A 19,997-nucleotide genomic window follows, 5' to 3' on the forward strand; every position below is an offset into this window, starting at 1 on the left:
TGTTCTTTGTATTAGTAAATTTAGTTCCTTTAAAATTACAAACTTAATTGTCATGCTGTTATTTTTAGTCAGTGGTTTTGTGGGTTCTATATTACAGGTTTTTGTTTTTCCCCCACCAGATGATGACAGTACACATATTTAGATGCAAAAAAGAGTACTTGTTCCCTTACCATTGTTTGAATTGTATGAACCAGAATAAAAGAACATATTGTGATAGCAGCAACAGATGGTCACATGCTTACTATGAAGAGCATAAAACCATGGAGTCGAAATGTGTTAAGAGTCTTTGATTTTGTTGGAATCGCTTGGCTGTTGTAAGGCTCTGTGTGTCCTCTTAAGTGCGTTTCCACTCTATGCAGGCAATATAACGTAGTGGTTAAGAGCGTGGATTCTGAAGTCGGATTTCCTAGGGCTCTGAATCTTAGCTGTCCTGGGTGAAAGCTATTTGAATCCCAACTGTGTATTATGTGCAAGTTATTTAACCACTCTCCACTTCGGTTTTCTCAACTTCAATATTGAGATATAATGCTAAGGCCATTGTGAGACTTAATAGGTTAACAATTTGACATTCAGCCCATGACCTTGTTTGTATATACAAAATGCTCAGTAAGATTTAGCAATATGATTAGTTAGATCAAAGACTCAATATGAAGGGTGGAGGTAGGGATTTATAGATAAACCCAGAAATCCCTGTCAGATTAGGTAAACTAGTCATCAAAAAAAATGAGAGGTTAGCTGTTTTGTATCTTGAAAGTTGCAAGTACCACCATCTACTAAGAAAATGCTTAAGAAACACATGCCGTGCATTGTCGCAGTGGGCAGGCAAGGATCTGTATGTCTATGACAAAGGGAATGTTGATTGACCTGTCAGCTTTGTGGGTGAGTTAGACACAGGTCATCCCAAAGAGGAATATTTGACCCTAAAAATCTATAAACCACCACTTACACAGGTGCTTCTGTAGAGGGCTGGAGTTGACAGGCAGCTGAGGCCAGTCTGGAAAAAGCTGAATGAACACTGTTGGATCGCATCGATTGTAAGAGAGCCCATGAGAGCAACCACAGCACAGCATCCCTGCAGCAAGGCTTTGGCCTAAAGCTGCTGGCCATGAGAGAGATGGCAGCCACACAGCACTGGCAAAGGTGAGAAGAGACATTGTCTGCATGGCAACTTCTCAGGATTCCAGTCACAGCCAATCATGTAAACATAGATGAAATTCATTCACAGTGAAGGCTGTTACTAATGCAACTCCAATAGGTATGTCTGGTAAGAGTTCAGCTCATTTAAACCACAGTTTCTGGAGACAAATGGGAAAACACACCCATTTCAGATGCCTTCCAAGTATATATTCCTTTACTGGGTATTTGGAAGACAGGATGTTGGTAAAATGTGGCCATATGTGGTATGTATCTGTGAACTGGGGGTGGGGTGGGCAGCATATAAGGAGAGAGGACCAACAGTGTTAAGCAAAGTCTTCATTTTCCAAGCTACTATGTTCATCATTCTAACCTTCACCAAATTCTTCACAGGCTGTGCATGATCACTCCCTCAAGGAGAAGTTAGTTGAAGAAGGGGCCAGTAGGTATCTAACCCAACATGGAGCACATCAAAGCTCTTTATAGAGAGAAAGTGTATGGGCTCAGGTACTGAAGACTCTTGGCAGTGGGATAGACAGTGGTATGGTGTTCTGAAGAGATGCGTGGAGGCAGTTTAGTGCAGTGGGAAGAGAATTGGCCTTGGATTATGACTGGACCTTGTTCAAATCCAAATTCTGCCATTTACTAACTGTGTGCCCTGGAAGAAGATAACATGTGTGAGACTTAGCTCCTTCATTGTAAAATGGAGCTAATGCCTAATTCATTGGATGGTTGTGACAACTAAATGACCTCATGCCCATAAAATGCTTAGTGGAGTGTTTGTGTCAATATATTCAAGACATCATTTGACATTTTATCTGATATTCCTAGACTTCAACCTCAGTTTATACTCATGATTTCTCTATAGTGGATTTAAATTTTAGGGCAGATATCAAGAAAAACCTACCATTATTGGTGCAACAGACATAAATAGTATGAACCTGACCCAGAGAGTCTATGCAGTACTCTTAAAAACTGTACAAATGACTCAATGGGTAGCAGCCACAGAACATTCTTCATGGATCAGAAAATCATTTCCTGCCTCACAGAATGGGTCTGGTAGGATTTGTGCATGGACAAGGCTTACTCTAGCCTCTCCAAGAGGGTAACTTAACAGCCTGCTTTTCTCCTAAAAGCCAAGTGTAGTGAGTTTTAAGAACATTTTATTTTGGCATACTATGCCAAGACCCATAAAATAGCTCTTATTAATTTGTTCTAATTATTTATTGAACACTGTATATGTGCTTAATCCTTTTTATATTAGAGTTAAAGCTTTGATAAGCAACAAAATATGTCATAAGCCTATAGGTGCAAATAGAGTAAACATCTAAAGACTAACTAAAATTTTAAATTAAAGAAACACATTTTTGTGGTGGCAGAGTACTAAGTCATTTGCCTGACATTTTCTATAACTTTCTCTGAATTTATGGAAACAAACACACTCACTAATGGGATTCAAAGAGAGTTGTTACTTGGAGCCCAGAGGCAAAACCAATATGGTTGCATCCAGGCACAAGAACAAAGAAATCTCAAAGGTAAAAAGCTGGAAATAGTTAAGTCCATTGTTATTCTTCCATTACTTACTATTGTATTGCTTCAGTTATAGTGCCAATGCCCCTGCAGGAGTTCACTAACTACTAATTGGCAAATATAATGAGAAAAGAAGACTGAAAATCAAAGAAAAGTCTAAGTAATACTTCCCTTAGCGGTACACAGCCTTGTCACTCTTGCTTCATGGGCAGTGGCATGTTGCTTATTTAAATTAACTGTGCAGCAGGTAACCCCTGGATTAAAAAGCCCTCTTCCACCATAAACACTGTCAGCCTTTACATTCGGGTTATTAACTTGTTTTTGTTTCCCCTTGGAAGGAGCTGCATTCACTTTGACACTCTATATGTTAGGAAACTGATGTAATTGAAATTCTCAAGAACAAAGTATCTTCCTCTACACTTCATATTTTATTAAACTGAAGGAGAAAGTGAAAGAAAGAAACTAAAAATTTCAGCTATACTGATATTCACAAGTGCTGTAATGTGTTTATTTAATGATCGGATTTATAGTAAATCACAGTAAAGGTTTGTAATGATCACAGGTGTAGTTACTAGATTCAAGTTAGAACATTTGTTACCACTAAGAAAAATAGTTCTCAGAAATCTTTCTCAGGAAACAGGAATCAGTGTAGTTCTTTAATTTTTCAAGCCTATATTTATTCAGCAGTTGCTTAAAGTGGGCTACTCCTAGTGTCCTATCTCCTGGGGCTTTGGCTGAAAGTGGCTTGGTCCCCAGGAGCCTGGTTTAATTTCCTACAGTAAGTGACGATAGGAATCAAAGCATTGATCATGAAATGGTCCTGGAGGGGCTCCTAACTAAGCCCAGCGCTCTGGGCCCTCAGGCTACAAATGGAATACTCGGCAATCAAAAACCAATATGCTGTATTCTGGCTCACTGAGCTTTCTTGAAGGACAAACAGCATCCTAAACTGTGTTTTGTTCTGAAAGACATCCAAGAGGTAAGTGATTTCCATACCTCTGTACAAGAGCTGAGTGAAATGCTGATGGCCTAAATATTTGGGACAAAGACCCATCGGCCATTTTTGCATGGGTTCTCCTTCTGCTCCCTCATTTTGATCACAGTTAAATTTTCATAGACTTGTAATTATTTCTAAATGTTTGAGGGATCGTATGAGTTTCACTCATACAGTTGAGCAAATACACATGCCGGGGTTGTGTAATTTACTCACACAGAGTTGCAGCTGGAACTCTCATTCCGGTGCCCCACTGACTCTATACCAAAGTGCCCTCATGAGAAGTTTATTGAAAATATTTAAATGTACTAAGCACAACAACTTTTAATGAGTCCAGTATGTACACTTAAAGGCCACACATAGCACATTAAATACCTTTATTGGATCATAAATGTGGCTTATTTTAAATTAATATGCCAGCTATAGTAAAACATTAATCTATCTGAAGAATCCCAGCCATCTCTTAATGAAGGTTGGAATATTGTTTCTCTCAATGCATAGTTTGTTGAATCGTAAATAAGACTACAGACCCCTTCTTTTAGAGATTCAATGAGTACTTGTCCACGGCTGGAAGCAGACATCCTTCCTGACATCTAAATAACTCAGTCATGTTTAGCACCACTTTTGAACGGTGAGGATAAAGTCTGCAGAGGTTGCCAATATTCATCACTAAAAATTTCTAGAAACCACAGCACAAAAAGGTAAATAGCGCTAAATGTGGGTACTTGGCCTAGAATCTACACTGTCATCTTGTCTTTCAATAATTGTTCAGCTAAAAACTAGAGCCATCGTTCCCTCAGGGGTTATTGCTGTTTCTGTCATCTTGTCAAAAAACTCTTTCCTGCATGTAAGCCTCAGAAATGCCCTCTGCTTAGCCATTAGTAGTCATGGCGGAACCCAGCTCTTGAAGACTGCCAGGAAACTAGAAAGGAACCACCAGCTGCCAACAAGCATGCCTGTACCCTCTTCCTATGAACAACTCCCTACACGTCTCTGTGGTGTGTCCAGAATCTGACACATAATCATTACCTACCTTTTTCTTCCAAAGTCTTTATTCCCTACCACCCAGCAAACTTCACTCGAAACATTGGGCTCTATGGACAATTATTCCTGTCCTAGCATTCACAGGTCTCATGGCTGTTCTTCCCCGGGTGTCTCTTTTGGCTCATTCATAATAGGTCTTCGCAGCTGCTGACCCCTGTGTGTGTTAATAAGTGAGCTACATATGCAACAATTTTTGCCCCTGAGTTCCATATCTTATACCTTGAGGTGTTTTTGAGTAATTCCTTCATGGTTGTCAGTTGCTAAATAAAGGACCTAAACATTTCTACCTAACCTAGTTGGAGGAGGTAAGCAGTCTCTTAGAAGATCACACTATATGGCTGTATTGTTTGAAAGAAAAATCTAGCATATCCATCTATTGCTTTACTATTCAGATTTAAGACTGTTTACTAACTAAGCCATGATTCACATTTGTTTTGTTACTCTGTCAGTTTTGGTTCTTATTTTAATGCGCTTTAAGCCTTTGAGATAAGTTCTCAACATGGCATCACATTTTCTTTATCTTCTAATAATTTTGAGTAATCTCCTAGTGACTACTACATAAATACATATATTTGTCATAATTATTTCAATATTATTGTGATTATTGCATTTATACTAAATTTCATGTTATTACATTATTGTTTAAAGGAATAGAGTTACTTATGACATTGCAGAGCCACAATTTCATCTAGAAAACAGAAATCTTTGGAAATGGGCAACGAGAACCATGAAAGGTCTGAGATTTTACCCTACTTGTAAGCTAACAAACTAACCTGTCACAGCTTCATGGATGCTGGCAGAAGACATGAGACAACTGGGTAAGAGACAAAGCCTTTAGTATTCATGGCAATAGCAGAAGCTAGAGTATTAGCATTTGCACCAATTGCTTGAGCCTCAATTCCCACAAGGTAACAGAAAAGGGCCAGATGCTACCTGCATATGCAGTGAATTGTTTCATAGGAGCGGAACCCAGAGATCAGGAAGTCTGGATCGAAAAGATAATTCAGAACAGAAGGAACCAGTGACTCCACGCTGAAGACATACAGAAACACAAGGGAACTATGGGGACATTTCCTGCCTACCCCCCTCCCATCCCCGGATACTAACACTTGTCTCTACATTGCACTGCTTCTGATGAATTTTCCTGTGAGTATACCACTGTATTGGCTACTCTGATTAGTCTGACCAATAGAGGTTGCAACCAAATCTATTCAATATATCTCAGTCAGTGTTTAAGTAAGGCTATTAGAAATAGGTCCCCAAGTAGCAATCAATGGGTAGAGGCTACCTCCCTTTGCCAAGGCTCCAATCAGCAAAATCATCAGTGACAGAGACTTGTAGCTCAAAGGAGTCCCAAAGACACTAGCACTTTTCTACAAATAGCTCTTCACAATCAGAAGAACCCCCTTTAGAATTCATGGAATGGAGAAATACAGGTCTATAACATTTGCAAAAAGTACCCTGAAATGACCCCAAAGGCCCAACCCACAGGGTCACATTATCTTCTCTTCCCTATTGTGATATCTTCTAAAATGTCATTATCTGAATCCAAGCATTCCTCTGTCTCCCACTGGACTGGGTAGAATGGTGACCTGGGCACATAGACAGAAAAGAGCTACAGAAGCTTGAATTCCTCTTTCTCAGAAGTTCTCCAGCAAATTTAAAGAAGTGTATATGGCCTCAGTCTTTCTTGGGACAAGAGAGACATTTGTTCTACCCTGACCTACCATAACTCATCTTTCTCCTCAAAGTGACGGATGTCAGGAGAGGGGAAGGTGGGATAATCAAGTATGTGGGCAGGGAGGAAGGAGAGAGAGAGACTGAGAGAGAGAGAGGAGAATAGAGTTCAACTCTGATAAGCAAAGTGCCTTTACTTTTTTTTTTTTTTAGCAACAAGACACCTGTTAGGAGTTCAAACAATCTTCTAATGCTTTTAGTCTATTCAATGCCCTATATTGGGCAGCAACATTATCACACTGACAACATTTATTTAAACCTTGGGAATTCCATGACTCAGCAATCACAACCATGTTCCTTTCTAGCTGGTTTGTAACTTTGGACTTTGGATACCTCAAATTTGAGACACACAATAATGGCCTTTTTTTTTTTTTAAGTACACCTTAGTGGGCCTGGAGGAGATCCAAGATGGCCAAGTAGATAAAAACTGCTAGGACTGGGAGACATAACAGATGTACCTTATACATAGAAATAAACACAGAGAGGCAGCTAAAATGAGAAAACAAAGAAATATATCCCAAATGAAAGAACAGGAGAAAACTGCAGAAAAAGAACTAAACAAAATGAAGCTAAGCAACCTATCAGAGACGGAGTTCAAAACAATGGTTACAAGGATGCTCAAGGAATTCAGTGAGAAATTCAACAGAGATAATAAGCATAAAAATGGACAAAGAAACCATAAAAAAGAAACAGTCAGAAGTGAAGAATACAATAATTGAAATGAAGAATGCATTGGAAGGAATCACCAGCAAACAAGAGGAAGCAGAGAACTGAATCAGCGATTTGGAAGACAAGGGAGCAGAAAACACCCAATAAGAACAACAAAAAAGGGAAAAAATAGTAAACTGAAAAAATGAGGGGAGTTTAAGAGACCTGTGGGACAATATCAAGCATAACAACATTTGCCTTGTAGGGGTACCAGAAGGAGAAGAGAGAAAGCAAGGGATTGAGAGCCTATTTGAAGAAAGAATGACTGGAAACTTTCCTAACCTGATGAAGGAAATACACATACAAGCCCAGGAAGCACAGAGTCCCAAACAAGATGAACCCAAACAGGCCCACACCAAGACACATTATAATTAAAATGCAACATGGGGAATACAGTCAATAATTTTCTGATCGCATATTATGGTATCAGATGGTTGCTGGACTTATCATGGTGATCCCTTCTTTAGGTATCTAAATGATGAATAACTACGGTGTACCCCTGACACTCATATAATATTGTATATTAACTATATTTTACATGAAAATCTTAAATAATAAAATAATAAAATAAAATAAGAAAAAAAGCGTAGACCTTAATTTTGGGCATTTATTGCCTTGCTATTAAGATAACATCTCTTTTTTACTCACCCATTTTCAACATAAGGTCTAAAGGAGAAGTCCAAGATGGTAGGTTGGACTGGAAGAATTTAACTAGAATTCTTAGGGTCAATTTTTTATTTTACAGGGGTTCACCTTCACCAACATTATACACCCAACCCAAGGTACTCAATACATCATATATGGTGTTCCATTGGAGTTTTACTATCTTTGGGAAGCTTCCTTGAAAGAACCAAAACCTCCCTATAAAGATCTTACTGTAAAAACTCTTTGATCTTTTACCATCATCTCTGAATAGATCTAAGGTGGTCAAGATGCAGGAGGGGCTGAACTGGGAGGTGGCCCAATTGTTCCCACTCTTCCTTCACAGGAGGGCACACTTAACTTTCTAATACCCCAGCAGACCGAGCCAAAGACCTAACAAATGAACTAGTTTCTGATTATGGCATTTGTGAATGTTCCTCATTTCGAGCTCAGTGTAGGTGTACATGTTCATACATGTTGTCTGAAAGACAGTACCACCTGCTGTCCACTTAGATGAATCTTTGTACTAGTTAATATATTGGGGAAAACTTTCCTCCTGCTCAGATCAAGGCACTGTTTGGTCAGCTGTCTTTGAGTCTGTTTCCCAGGAGCTGGCTTTCAATCACTTCCCCTCTTCCTTCTTATTAACAGACAATAGGTGTTAATTAATAGGCAATGAAACAATGGCCATTCACCATACAATTTGGTCAACACGTTCACTTTATTCCAGTGGGTTTCCCTCAAATTTTATTAATCAACCTGCAAAGTAATCTTCTTCCCTTTTTCAGAAAGCTATGTCTCTGTCAACATCCCGTGCTTGTTTCCAGGGGGAAAGGTGAGAATGTGTGAGAGTGTTGTGGGGAAGGGAGGAGATGAATGAGCACATGATCCAGAGTAGTCACACAAGAGTACAGAAGTCTTGTGACTAGTTAGCATATCCAACCTACTCCCACCGCACCCCCGCGCCCCACCACCCCCCTTTTTAAGCTAAACGTTCTTTAAACTTCTCATGGAATAAACCAACCAGTTCCTTCTAGTTTAGACATGAGGCCTGGCAATACTCTATTGCCTTGATATTTTGATTTCCAAGTCAATACATCAAAAGAAAGTCATCACTGGACAAATAGGGTAGTTAACAAATGCTCTGTAATACCCATGGTCATTCTAGCTTGAGTCTGTTTGATTTCTTTAATTTTATGTATGATCATTAAGCCTGAAGTCAGTTCATTTATGATAAAGCCTAATGTTGAAATTCTAGGTATTGGGTGATTATTATGTAAAGTACTATTTTCTTCATCATAAAATTAGGTCTTCCATAGTCTTAGTAATTTTCATATCATTCTCAAGGCACCAACTAATTTAAGATTTTTTTCTTTTTTAAGTTAAAAGATCATTTGCTATATATTCCAATCCACAAGGATTTCAGGTAGAAAAGTGTCTTTCATTCTTTGAATTCCTCTGGAGAAGAACTCTTGGTGAGATAAGCTGTATGAGAGCATGACAGTGAAACAGACCTCCTTTTCTTATTTCTAACATTTAAAAAAAAAAGTTACTATTTATGGTAACCAACTCTAAGGTTTTTAGAGCATATAATCACTGATTAACTTACCTGAATATAAAATAAGACCATCTTTAGAGGTATTAGTAAACGAAAGTGATGAGAGGTTTTCAAAAATTATGAAAAAACTTTCAGGAAAAAAAAATCTCCTCAGCTTGGAAAAAAAAAATTTTTTTTTCTTTTTCAGAATCTTGGAATACCCAAGAAACCACTAGAGACCAGGATAAAGACTTGAATCACTTACATGCCAGTCTTTCAACTCAAGAAGATCAATTCTCTATCTTTTATGAAGTGTAATAAGTAATGCTGCAGTGGAAACAAATGTTTTAGGTAACTCTGAGTCTTCATTTGACCTTGAGTGCGGTTCTATCAGGCAGTATAAAGATTCATTAGGGCCAAAAACCTATTGATTTCAGTGGGATTGCTGAGTTGCTGAGAAGTCATAGCATTGCTATTTTGATCTCATGTTCTGTTAAACAACAACAACAACAACAACAAACTAGAAAACCTTTATATTCTAAAAATGATATCTCTTATTGTACAATCTCTCCCTAGAGTTCCTGTGTACTCACAGAGTCTGGAGTAAAAAGAGGTCAGGAGAGGTGCTATGCAAGGAAATAACTGAACTAGTATTCTCTGTAACCTGGAGGTAAACTGCATTCTTTCTCTGGCTGTAGAGTGTGTTATGTGAGAAAATCCTAAACAAGCACTATAATAAACCTATGTCTCCCATTTTTCTAGGAAGTGTATAATAATTTTTTGCTTTCACTGTGAAAAGCTCTCAAAGAACCAAAGACAATGTTTTTTTCCTAATTTATAAAACAGAGGGCCAAATGGGTTGAAGACATATGTCTACATCCAAATGAACAGGTTAGGAGCTATCAGACAGTATGGCTTAAATTAAGACAGACTCTGCCAGTCCCTAACCATATTTTCTCAATAGCCATTTACGATTATATATTTTTATCTGCATTACAATCTTCCACCTGATATGAGAAAAAGTGAAAGAAAAGAAAATGCAATTGAGTAAATAGAAAGATTGACTAAAGCTTTTTCATTCATTGTTTGAATAAATATTTACAAAAACAGAGTATGTTGGACATTTTTAGCAATACAAACACACATAAAACTACAATGTCTTCAATATAGTTATTACTGAGAAGCAAAAATAAGATGTAAACTGAATAAAATATAAGGTATGAAATGATCGGTATATTAGGAGATATAGAAAGCAGACATGAGTTCAAAGGGAAAATACACTACTTCTGGTTGGGCAAAAATGAAGGCTTCTTGGTCATGATTATGTTTGAATTGGGTTGTAAAGAATAAGTAGAATAGGGGTAAGCAAAGACAGGATAGAAAAACATTCAAGTAGGCAAAGGGGGAACGAGCAACATGAGACATTCACTGAGAATGGCAAATAGGGTCATTGGGAGTGCCATCGAAAGAAGACCTGAAGTATATACGCTTGTTAATGTATGTTGGAGCCATATTTTGATACATTTGAATGACAAATTAAGGATGTTTGATTTTATTCTGTGGTCAACAAAGAGGAATTCAAGATAACTGCAAACAAGAGAGAGATATTACTTGAGCTATATTTTACTATTAATCTCAGCCTTGGGAATGTGACAGAGATAGGAGTATTTGTGAGGATATTTTTATAATAGCTTAAGCCTATGTGACTAAGAGAATATGGTACCATAATTAGAAATAAAGTTCATAGCAGGAGGAATCAACTTTGGAGAAAGCACTATGTATATAAAAATATTTAATTTGAAGTAAGGTGCCCCAGTGGAAATGATCTAACAGACAACTGCAATTTCAGGATCAGAGATCAGGGAAGAGATCAAGCCAGTAATTACGAACACAGAGGCATTCATGTAGAGCCATTAATTGAACTTTTAAGATTAATGAAATGCAGATTGATAATAATGAAGAAAAAAAGATCAAGAATGATCTAAAATCAGAGACTAGAAAGAGGAAAGGGACGTCAATATGAAGACAAAAAAATATTCTATGTAACAGAAATAGAACTGTGTAATTAGAGCATTGCTAAAATAGACATAGGACAAGGTTTCAAAATAGACAGTATGGACAGCAATGTCAGATGTGCCATAGAGTTCAGACTGAGGGCAACAATTGACACTGAATGTAGGAAAGTCATCACTGGTGATTTTTAAGGTAAGAGCTTACATATTCGTGAAGATAAAAATTAGATTTCAAAAAATCAGTGGAGAAAACACCTTAAGACATGAGGTTAGGCAGTGGTTTGTTAGACACAACATCATAAACACATCCATAAATTAAAAATTAACTTCTTCATTCCCAATTTGGATGCCTTTTGTTTCTTTGTCTTGCCTGATTGCTCTGGCAAGGACTTCCAACACTACGTTGAAGAGCAGAGGTGATAGGGGACAGCCCTGTCGTGTTCCTGAACGTAGAGCAAAGGGCTTCAGTTTTCCACCATTAATTATGAAATTAGCTGAGGGTTTGTCAAATATGGTCTTTATTATGTTAAGGTATTTTCCTTCCATACCTATTTTATTAAGTGTTTTAATCATAAATGGATGTTGTATCTTGTCAAATGCTATAATCATATGATTTTTGTCCTTTACTTTGTATATGAACCAAAAATAACAAATGAACAAGACAATCAAATGAGAAACAAAAACTCACAGACATAGACAATAGTTTAGTGGTTACCAGAGGGTAAAGGGGGCAGGGGGGTGGTAGAAGAGGGTAAAGGGGATCAAATATATGGTGATGGAAGGAGAACTGTCTCTGGGTGGTGAACACACAATGTGATTTATAGATGATATAATACAGAATTGTACACCTGAAATCTATGTAACTTTACTAACAATTGTCACCCCAATAAACTTTAATTTAAAAAATTAGTAAACTGGACTTCATCAAAATTAAAAATGTCTGCTCTTCAAAAAGTCACTTTTACAGGAATAAAAAGATAAGCCACAGAATGGTAGAAAACACCTATAAATCATACAGCTGATAAAGGAGTTGTATCTAAAATACTTAAAGAACTCTCATAACTCAACAATAAGAAAGGAAACAACCCAATAATAAATTGAACGAAACATTGAAAATTTTCTTCACTGAAAAAAAAATACAGATGGAAAATAAGCCATGAATATACTCAACATCATTACTCACTCGCAAATTAAAACTACAATGAAATACCACTATACACTTAATAGAATGACTAAAATTTTTGAAAGTCTGACTATGTCAAATGTTGGAAAAGAACATGAAGGAGATTGAACTCTTATATACTGCTGATGGGAATACACATGATGCAGTCATTTTGGAATTGACACTTCCTTAAAAGTTAAACACCATAAGATCAAATCATTTTATTTCTAGGTATTTACTCAAGGGAAATGAATGTATATGTCCTTCAAACACTTGCACACAAGTGTTCATAGTATTTGTGTGTTTGTAATTCCCCAAAACTGTACACAACCCAATAATCTATCAGATAATCCATCTGTATAGATAAATAGATTATGCTATATCCATACAATGGAATAATACACAGCAGTACAAAACATCAGCTATAGATATATGCTACAACCTGAATGAATCTAAAATTAAGTATACTGAGTGAAAGACGGAAGAAAAAAAGAGTGTATAAGGTATAATTTTATTTAATAAAATGTTAGGACATGAAAACTAATGCAAAATGGTAGAAAGATCAGTGGTTGCCTGGGGACCAGGGTAGAAGGGGGGTGAGGTGGAAAGGGATGGAAGGAAAGGACTACACAGAGCTATGAGAAGATCTGAGGGGTAATGAATATAATTATCATCTTAAATTTTAATATATACAAATGTCAAAACTCATCAGACTTTACTCTTTAAATATGTTCAGTTTATTGTGTGTCAATGATACCTCAATAAAACTGATAAAATATATAGGCAAAGAGAGGAAATTGAAAAAGACCTTGTAAAGGTGAAACAGACACAATTTGAGGGCTTAACTATAAATAGTAGATGAGATACCTCCACCTCCACTGTCCATAATATACGCAAGAAAGGATGTGTTAATTAATACAAAACAGTTTCCTAACATCATCCATAGAAAGTTCTTGTGTATAAATGAACTGGGAATGAGGGGAGCAAAGTTTACACAAACCTTGCACAAACCATATGTAGAAACATGTATAAAAATGTTATAATATAATAAAATTTTAGTTGAAAGTATATGACAGCCTGACAGCCTTACCAGTTACTTCAAGCTCTACATTGCTGATCAGGTCAGGGAATTATTTAATTCTTCCAATGAATTATAATGATTTTACTCATGACATCCAACAGGGTGTGCTAAATTTAGGATGCGTCATTATGTTGAAGGTTGCAATGGACTGACTCTAGATAATTGGCTGTCTTCTTTAAGCCGAGCTAAGATAAGTATTAATAAAGGATATTAGAATGGGCAGGAGAAAAATTTGACAAGGGGTTTTCAGTCCCTTTGAACCTCTTTCTATCTTTGTGTTCTTTTATATTCCATGAAAGTTGACTTTACCTGGTCAAAATGGATAGATGGTGAAAAAACTATATAAAAGAGATTACTGACTTGGCTAAGTAAAGGTCAATCTTTGTTTGATAAAGAAAACCTGTTATATTTTGTGAAAGCTATGATGTTAGTCAGCAAATATTTATTAAGAATCGACTAGGTTAGCTCACATGTATTGAGAATAATGATCAGACCTATCGGAATAGGGATGTTATGAAGATTAAATCAGTTAATACATATAAAACATGTAGTACTATGTTTGGTATATAATAAGGACTCAGTAAATAGTAGTTAACAAAGGTTTTATAATATAGTCAGGAAATAAGACACATACAGAAAGAATGTTTTGTTTGTAATGTAAAGGTGTGTGTGTGTGTGTGTGTGTGTGTGTGTGTGTGTGTGTGTGTGAATTAATAGTAATTATACATATTTAAGGCTGGAAATATCTACGTTGGTAGGGGGTATTTATAAAGAAAGGGCTAATTAAGCTAAAGACTACAAGATGGAAAAACTAAAGAATTGTTCCAGTTTTATATCCCACATATCAGTGAGATCATATGGTTCTCAACTTTTTCTGTCTAACTTATTTTACTTAGCATAACAATCTCAAGATCCATCTACGTTGTCCCAAATGGCACTATTTCATGAACAAGACAATCAAAGAAACAAAAGCTTGTAGACATAGACAATAGTTTAGTGGTTACCAGAGGGTAAGGGGGGAGGGGGTGGTAGATGAGGGTAAAGGGGGTCAAATACATGGTGATGGAAGGAGAACTGACTCTGGGTGCTGAACACACAATGTGATATATAAATGTGGTATTACTGAATTGTACACTTGAAATCTATGTAACTTTACTAACCATTGTCACTCCAATAAACTTTAATTAAAAAAAAAAAAGAATTATTCCAAAGGAGAGAAGGGTAAGATGAATGAAGAGATGTGAAATGAGGACAGGTGTGAGCTAATTGGAGACAGGAACAGACAATCCAGAAAGACTGAAGATAATTTCTATTGGGAAGCAGAGGAGGACTAATCAAGTGTTTGGACAACTTTCTGTGGACAAAGGAGAGTCATCAACATTTTTGAGTAAGAGAGCGATATGATGAAATTAATTTTAGGAGTATTAATCTACATACGGTATTTAGGCTAGAGATGACCATAGCAAGAGGTGTCAAGATGGCTGTAAGAAAGGCATGTGTTTACCAAAGGGGAACAAAACCCTACCGGAGTGATGGCGGCGAGAACAGAGGGAGAAAAAATGGATGAAAAGACATATTAGTGGATCAAGTAAGAAAAGCATTTCAAATAGATTTTCACTCTTTCCAATCTGTTGCAAGTTAATCACAGCACTCTCTTGAAACCAGTTACTGGATCACCATGCTTATAGAACAAAATCTTAACTACTGCCTTGATGATTGAATTAGATTCAGCAAGTAAACCTAAGTTTAATTATTACAACTTACCTCTAAGAACATTTCACTGAAAGCACTGTGTAGTCATTATTCCTGCCTTTACACATTCTGCCATTGTCTGAAGTGTCTTTCCTTTCCCCCAACCCCCTGCTATTTCCTACTAGCCTTCAAAATTAATACCAAATGCCAATGTTTAGGCAAACCAATAAGCAATGTTTGCCATTCTCTGTACACCATTTATAGAATTTAGTGAACACTGACATGGATGGTGTATCTGTCTTATCACATCTACAAGATTGGATGTATCTGGAAAAACACATTGATAGTGTCTTGGTATCATTGCCAGAATCTATCATAATGTTTTGCATAAATAAGGTTCTCAGTAAATATTGTTGACTGAATGAATGCAAGGTATGTCATTTACTGGCAAACTTTTATTGTTGCAATGCTCTGAGGATTCCTTGTGTCCAAGAGAGGGAGAAATTCAGGGTTTTTCCTCTAGATTAGGAGAGGTAAGGATCCCTGGTTAACTGAAGTAGAAGCAACAAAGTGGATAAATCTCACCAAACAAAACCCCCTTTGTTTAAATGTTTTTTATTCACATCAATTATCGTAATTTTCTACATCTCAAGTTTTCTCATACAAATACTTGAAATAGTAAAATTTACTATAAAGAATGGTGAGAATAAAGTGATGTTACAGATATGGGTACCTACACTGCAAGGTGTTTCCCAGAGTAAACAGTAAATGAATGCTAGTTTTATTCCACACCCATTCTCTTCATGCAGAAAAACCCATTTGTTTATGCCTACAACATAAACAATACATACACACAAATATATTGATGTACTAAAGATGCAGGTGTGGGCTCTTGATTATATTAGAAAAGAATAGGCATAAAGAGCATCAACACATAAATTTGGTAAGCATTCAGTTAAATACTGCTGTACCTATTACTGATGCCATTCAGTGGCTGCATCCAGGATTTCACAAGAAGACGCTAGCAATGTGTACAAAGGTACCAAGTGATGAAAGCTGGAGGGATTGGGGGATTCTTCAAATGCTTGAGGTACAAATCATCACAGGGCAGTGTTCTCTGACTTAAAATACAAGATAATTTCAATGTGTTAGTACGGGACCTATACAATTTTCATTTCCCTATTTCTGGTAGTAAAGTAGTCCTATATTGGCTCATAGAGAAACCAACCTTGCATTTCAGAGATTCTACTCCTCCCATACAGAGGGAGACCCAATAAGTGTGGGTGTAGCCACTGAACATTAAAATATAACAAAGTATTGTGACTTACATTGGGTTTTAAAGGAAATTGGAAATTAGATCAAACAGATAATGAAAATTCCCATTAATATAGTCACTGGAGCTGCTACATATGTTGGTATATGAACAAGGCAATGGAATGGTTGAGGCTAAACACAATCATGAATTTTTTAATCCAATTTTTACCAGAAAATATATACCCAAATAGCCATCAAAGTGTTCATACTTAGACAAACACTACATTTATTCTGATGTTTACATAAAGCAGTTTAGAAGATTCTCTCTGGAAACTGGTATCAGGACCAATGTAAAAAACAAAACCAAATCCAAGTCCGTGTCTTAATCATTATGTCTCTTTTTTTTATGAAAAACATTAGTTTTCAGTTGGGACACAAGTAACATGAATACATAATCCTATAATAGCTATAAAAATGTAATTTTGTTCAATTGTCTTTAAGGGATTCTGTTGATTTGCTTTTGTTTACCATAGGATCCACAGATTTACCTGACCCCAACTTGTTTACCTCTATGTATTATGACAACTTTAAACATGAACCAGCTTTCAGCTTGACTCAATTTATTTATTTATTGAGACAAATAAGAGGAGCATGACTTCTTTTAAATAAAGATATTTTGGTGAGAAGTCACTTTCTACCAGAATTCTAAAGTAAAACAAAACACGTTTGGACACATTGACATTTTCCATATTATACTATTTTCAAACTCTTTCTGCCCTAACCCACATTAGTTATAGGATTTTTCACATTCTTTTACACATTCTTCCTTTTAAGCTTCTTACTAGGATTCCTTCTCAAAGAGAAATAATTTGCTAGTGTTTCAAAGAAGTTTGCTACAACTTTTAAAGGCATTTCCAAGAGAATAATTCTATGAATATTTATGCAGTGGGGCTTATAACTGGAATAAGTGAATGACCTCCAAAAGTGGCAATGTGGTTGGATAATTTTAGAGGGTGAGATCCTATTAAAATTCAGTCACACTGTGTTATTTACTTAATCAATGGAAGGCCTTGCAAGTAACATTGCATTTTATAGGAGTTGGGAGCATCCACTTCCGGGTCATAACGAAGAGTTCTGATGCAGCCTCATGCAACTAGGAGGAAGAGAGTCTGTATACAGAAGCACCGTCTTCTGCAGATATATAAGGGATCAAGTCAGATGAGGAGCACAAAGAAACTTGAGAAACCTTTCTTTCCAATCAACCACAGCCTGCCCACAAAACCTCACTATGACTTGCCCCAACTCCTGCTCTGGAAACTACAACTTGGGATCTCTCAGAAATCCCTGTCATATTCCTCTCTCCTCTTCCAATGCCCTCTGCTCTACAAATGTGAGCCGTGGAGATGTCCTCTGCTTTCCCAGCAGGTATCAAGATGGTACCTGGCTCATGGACAATTGCCAAGAGACCTGCAGTGAAGCAACCAGCTGCCAGGCACAAAACTGTGAGCCCAGCAACTGTGAAACTTCCTGCTGCTCTTCCACTGCTTACTATGGGCCCAGACCCTGCCAAGGAACCAGTTTTCTTCCTGCTGCTTCTTACACCTCCAGCTCCTGCCTCCCAATATCCTGTCGACCTCTGAGCTCTGTGTCCAACAGCTGTGGATCCCTGAGCCTCCTTACTTATGGATGCCGCCCCTTGGGGTGGATGGCCTGTGGTGCTCAGCCACTTGGTGTTGTGTCCAGCAGCCTCAGACCTCTGCATCCTCTCTTCAGTGGATGCCAACCTCTGATCCATGTGTTCAGACCCTGTCATCCATCTTGCTTTGCACTAGGAGGCCAGTAGCTTCCTTGTTCCAGCTTGCAATCGTGCTAAGGATCAAGGACAAAAATTCAATCTTTAGGGACTTCTGTTTCTTCCCTAGTAGTGAGTGACCGCATTTTCATCTTTTTAGTGTGTCTGATCTAAGGCAAGCTTCCCCTTTCACGTTTTCCTCTCTCTTTTTTTTTTTTCATCTCTCCTTGATGTGAAATTATTTGGTTTACGATGCTATTCATTGTCACTCAGGTGTGGGAAGAATTTATTTGGTTTGTGTTGTAATAAATGAGATTAAGCCAGAATTAAGAATCTGGGTCTTCAGTGTGTCTTTTATTATTCCATTTTAACACAGAAATGACCAACCTCAACTGCTTGCAAGATAAGTGAATACGACATGGGATACTGGACCACATATTCTTATCTGACAGTAGGGGAATAACTTTGATGGTTTATCCCTCAAGCTGCTTTCTAGATCTGTGATCCTATGTATTTGAGAGATCCAAAAGCCCTTGGTTGAAGTTATTTTGAAAAGGCAAGATTAGGAATGCTCTCTTTATCTTTCTTCCAGTGAACATCTACCAGATCGTCCTTTCTTATTGCCAACGGAGCTATATTTCACTCCTGCTTAATCCGTTGGTGGCTTCCTGTGAGCTACTTCCAGAAAATAAAAATATGAAGTCCTTACAATGACATCTGGTTTTCCTCATTGTTTTTCTCCCTCCCACCTCTCTGTCTTCATCCCTTTCTCAATATTGCATACACTAAGCTTTTGCAATCCTGACTTACACATAGGTCACAAACATGCTGCTTTTTATAAGCATCCACCTTTGGCCTATATCACCATCAAGACCAGAATGCACTTCTGATTTATCTATTTTGAAAAGTCACACTCACTTTTAAAAACACAGTCCAACTTAATTTACTAAACTGTTGATTTATTTAGCAAAAATGTTATTACCTACCTACTATGTCCCAAACCACCCTGTACCAGGCACAAGAGATACAGAAGTGAACAAGACAAACCTGAACTATCTCAGTATTTACCAGAAGTCATAAACTTCTTATAGACTTCTGACACCGAAGCTAAATGCCATGTTTATGCTGCTGCTTTAAAATCCGTTCTGGTTCATTCTTTTACCTTAGTTGCCTGGCTCTCCTACATATTTTGAGTTTGCTACATCTGCACCCTTTATTTTTTGAAGCCTTTCCTAGGCCCTCTCTTTTTTCCTTACCCTAATGAATAAATCACATTGACTTAGCCTGCTTTTTATCTCAGACTGATTTCTATTAGTGATCTTACTGGACCGTTTGTTTTAAAAATAATTTTAAATGAGATTTTAGTGGAAATGTAACATACATACATATTTATACAGAAATCATAGTTTTCATCATTATTTTATAGTGTGCTTTCTACTTATAAAAAAGTTTGCTATAAAGTGTCATTCTTGCCATATTACGCCATGCCACAGCAACCTCATACATCTAGTGTTTACTTGTTTCATCATTAACTCTTGTGTTTGATTTAATCTCGTGTTGCTTTGTACAGTAACATGTTTACAGGCTTGTAGCCTAGGAAAAATAGGCTATACCATATAGCCTAGATGTGTGTAGTAGGCTATACCATCTAGGTTTGTCTAAGCGCACTCTGTGATGT

General features: G+C 37.1%; 2 protein-coding genes across 2 annotated transcripts in view; one reads left to right on the top strand and one right to left on the bottom strand.

The window, feature by feature from the left end:
• Window positions 1-19,997, bottom strand: part of LOC109446496 (keratin-associated protein 13-3-like) — a 111,912-nt gene that overhangs the window by 48,345 nt on the left and 43,570 nt on the right. The gene's annotated exons all lie outside the window — the stretch shown is intronic.
• On the top strand, window positions 17,520-18,639 carry LOC109446489 (keratin-associated protein 26-1). Its single transcript, XM_019729914.3, has one exon. The coding sequence runs from the start codon at window positions 17,816-17,818 to the stop codon at window positions 18,368-18,370; it is 555 nt and encodes a 184-aa protein (XP_019585473.2). The 5' UTR covers window positions 17,520-17,815; the 3' UTR covers window positions 18,371-18,639.

The sequence above is a fragment of the Rhinolophus sinicus genome, chromosome 17, assembly GCF_057876585.1.
Source record: "Rhinolophus sinicus isolate RSI-liver-muscle chromosome 17, RSI-T2T, whole genome shotgun sequence".
NCBI lineage: Eukaryota > Metazoa > Chordata > Mammalia > Chiroptera > Rhinolophidae > Rhinolophus > Rhinolophus sinicus.

Bases quoted from the DNA above. Each gene is read 5' to 3' on its own strand.
- LOC109446489 (XM_019729914.3), top strand. From the start codon at position 17,816: ATGACTTGCCCCAACTCCTGCTCTGGAAACTACAACTTGGGATCTCTC.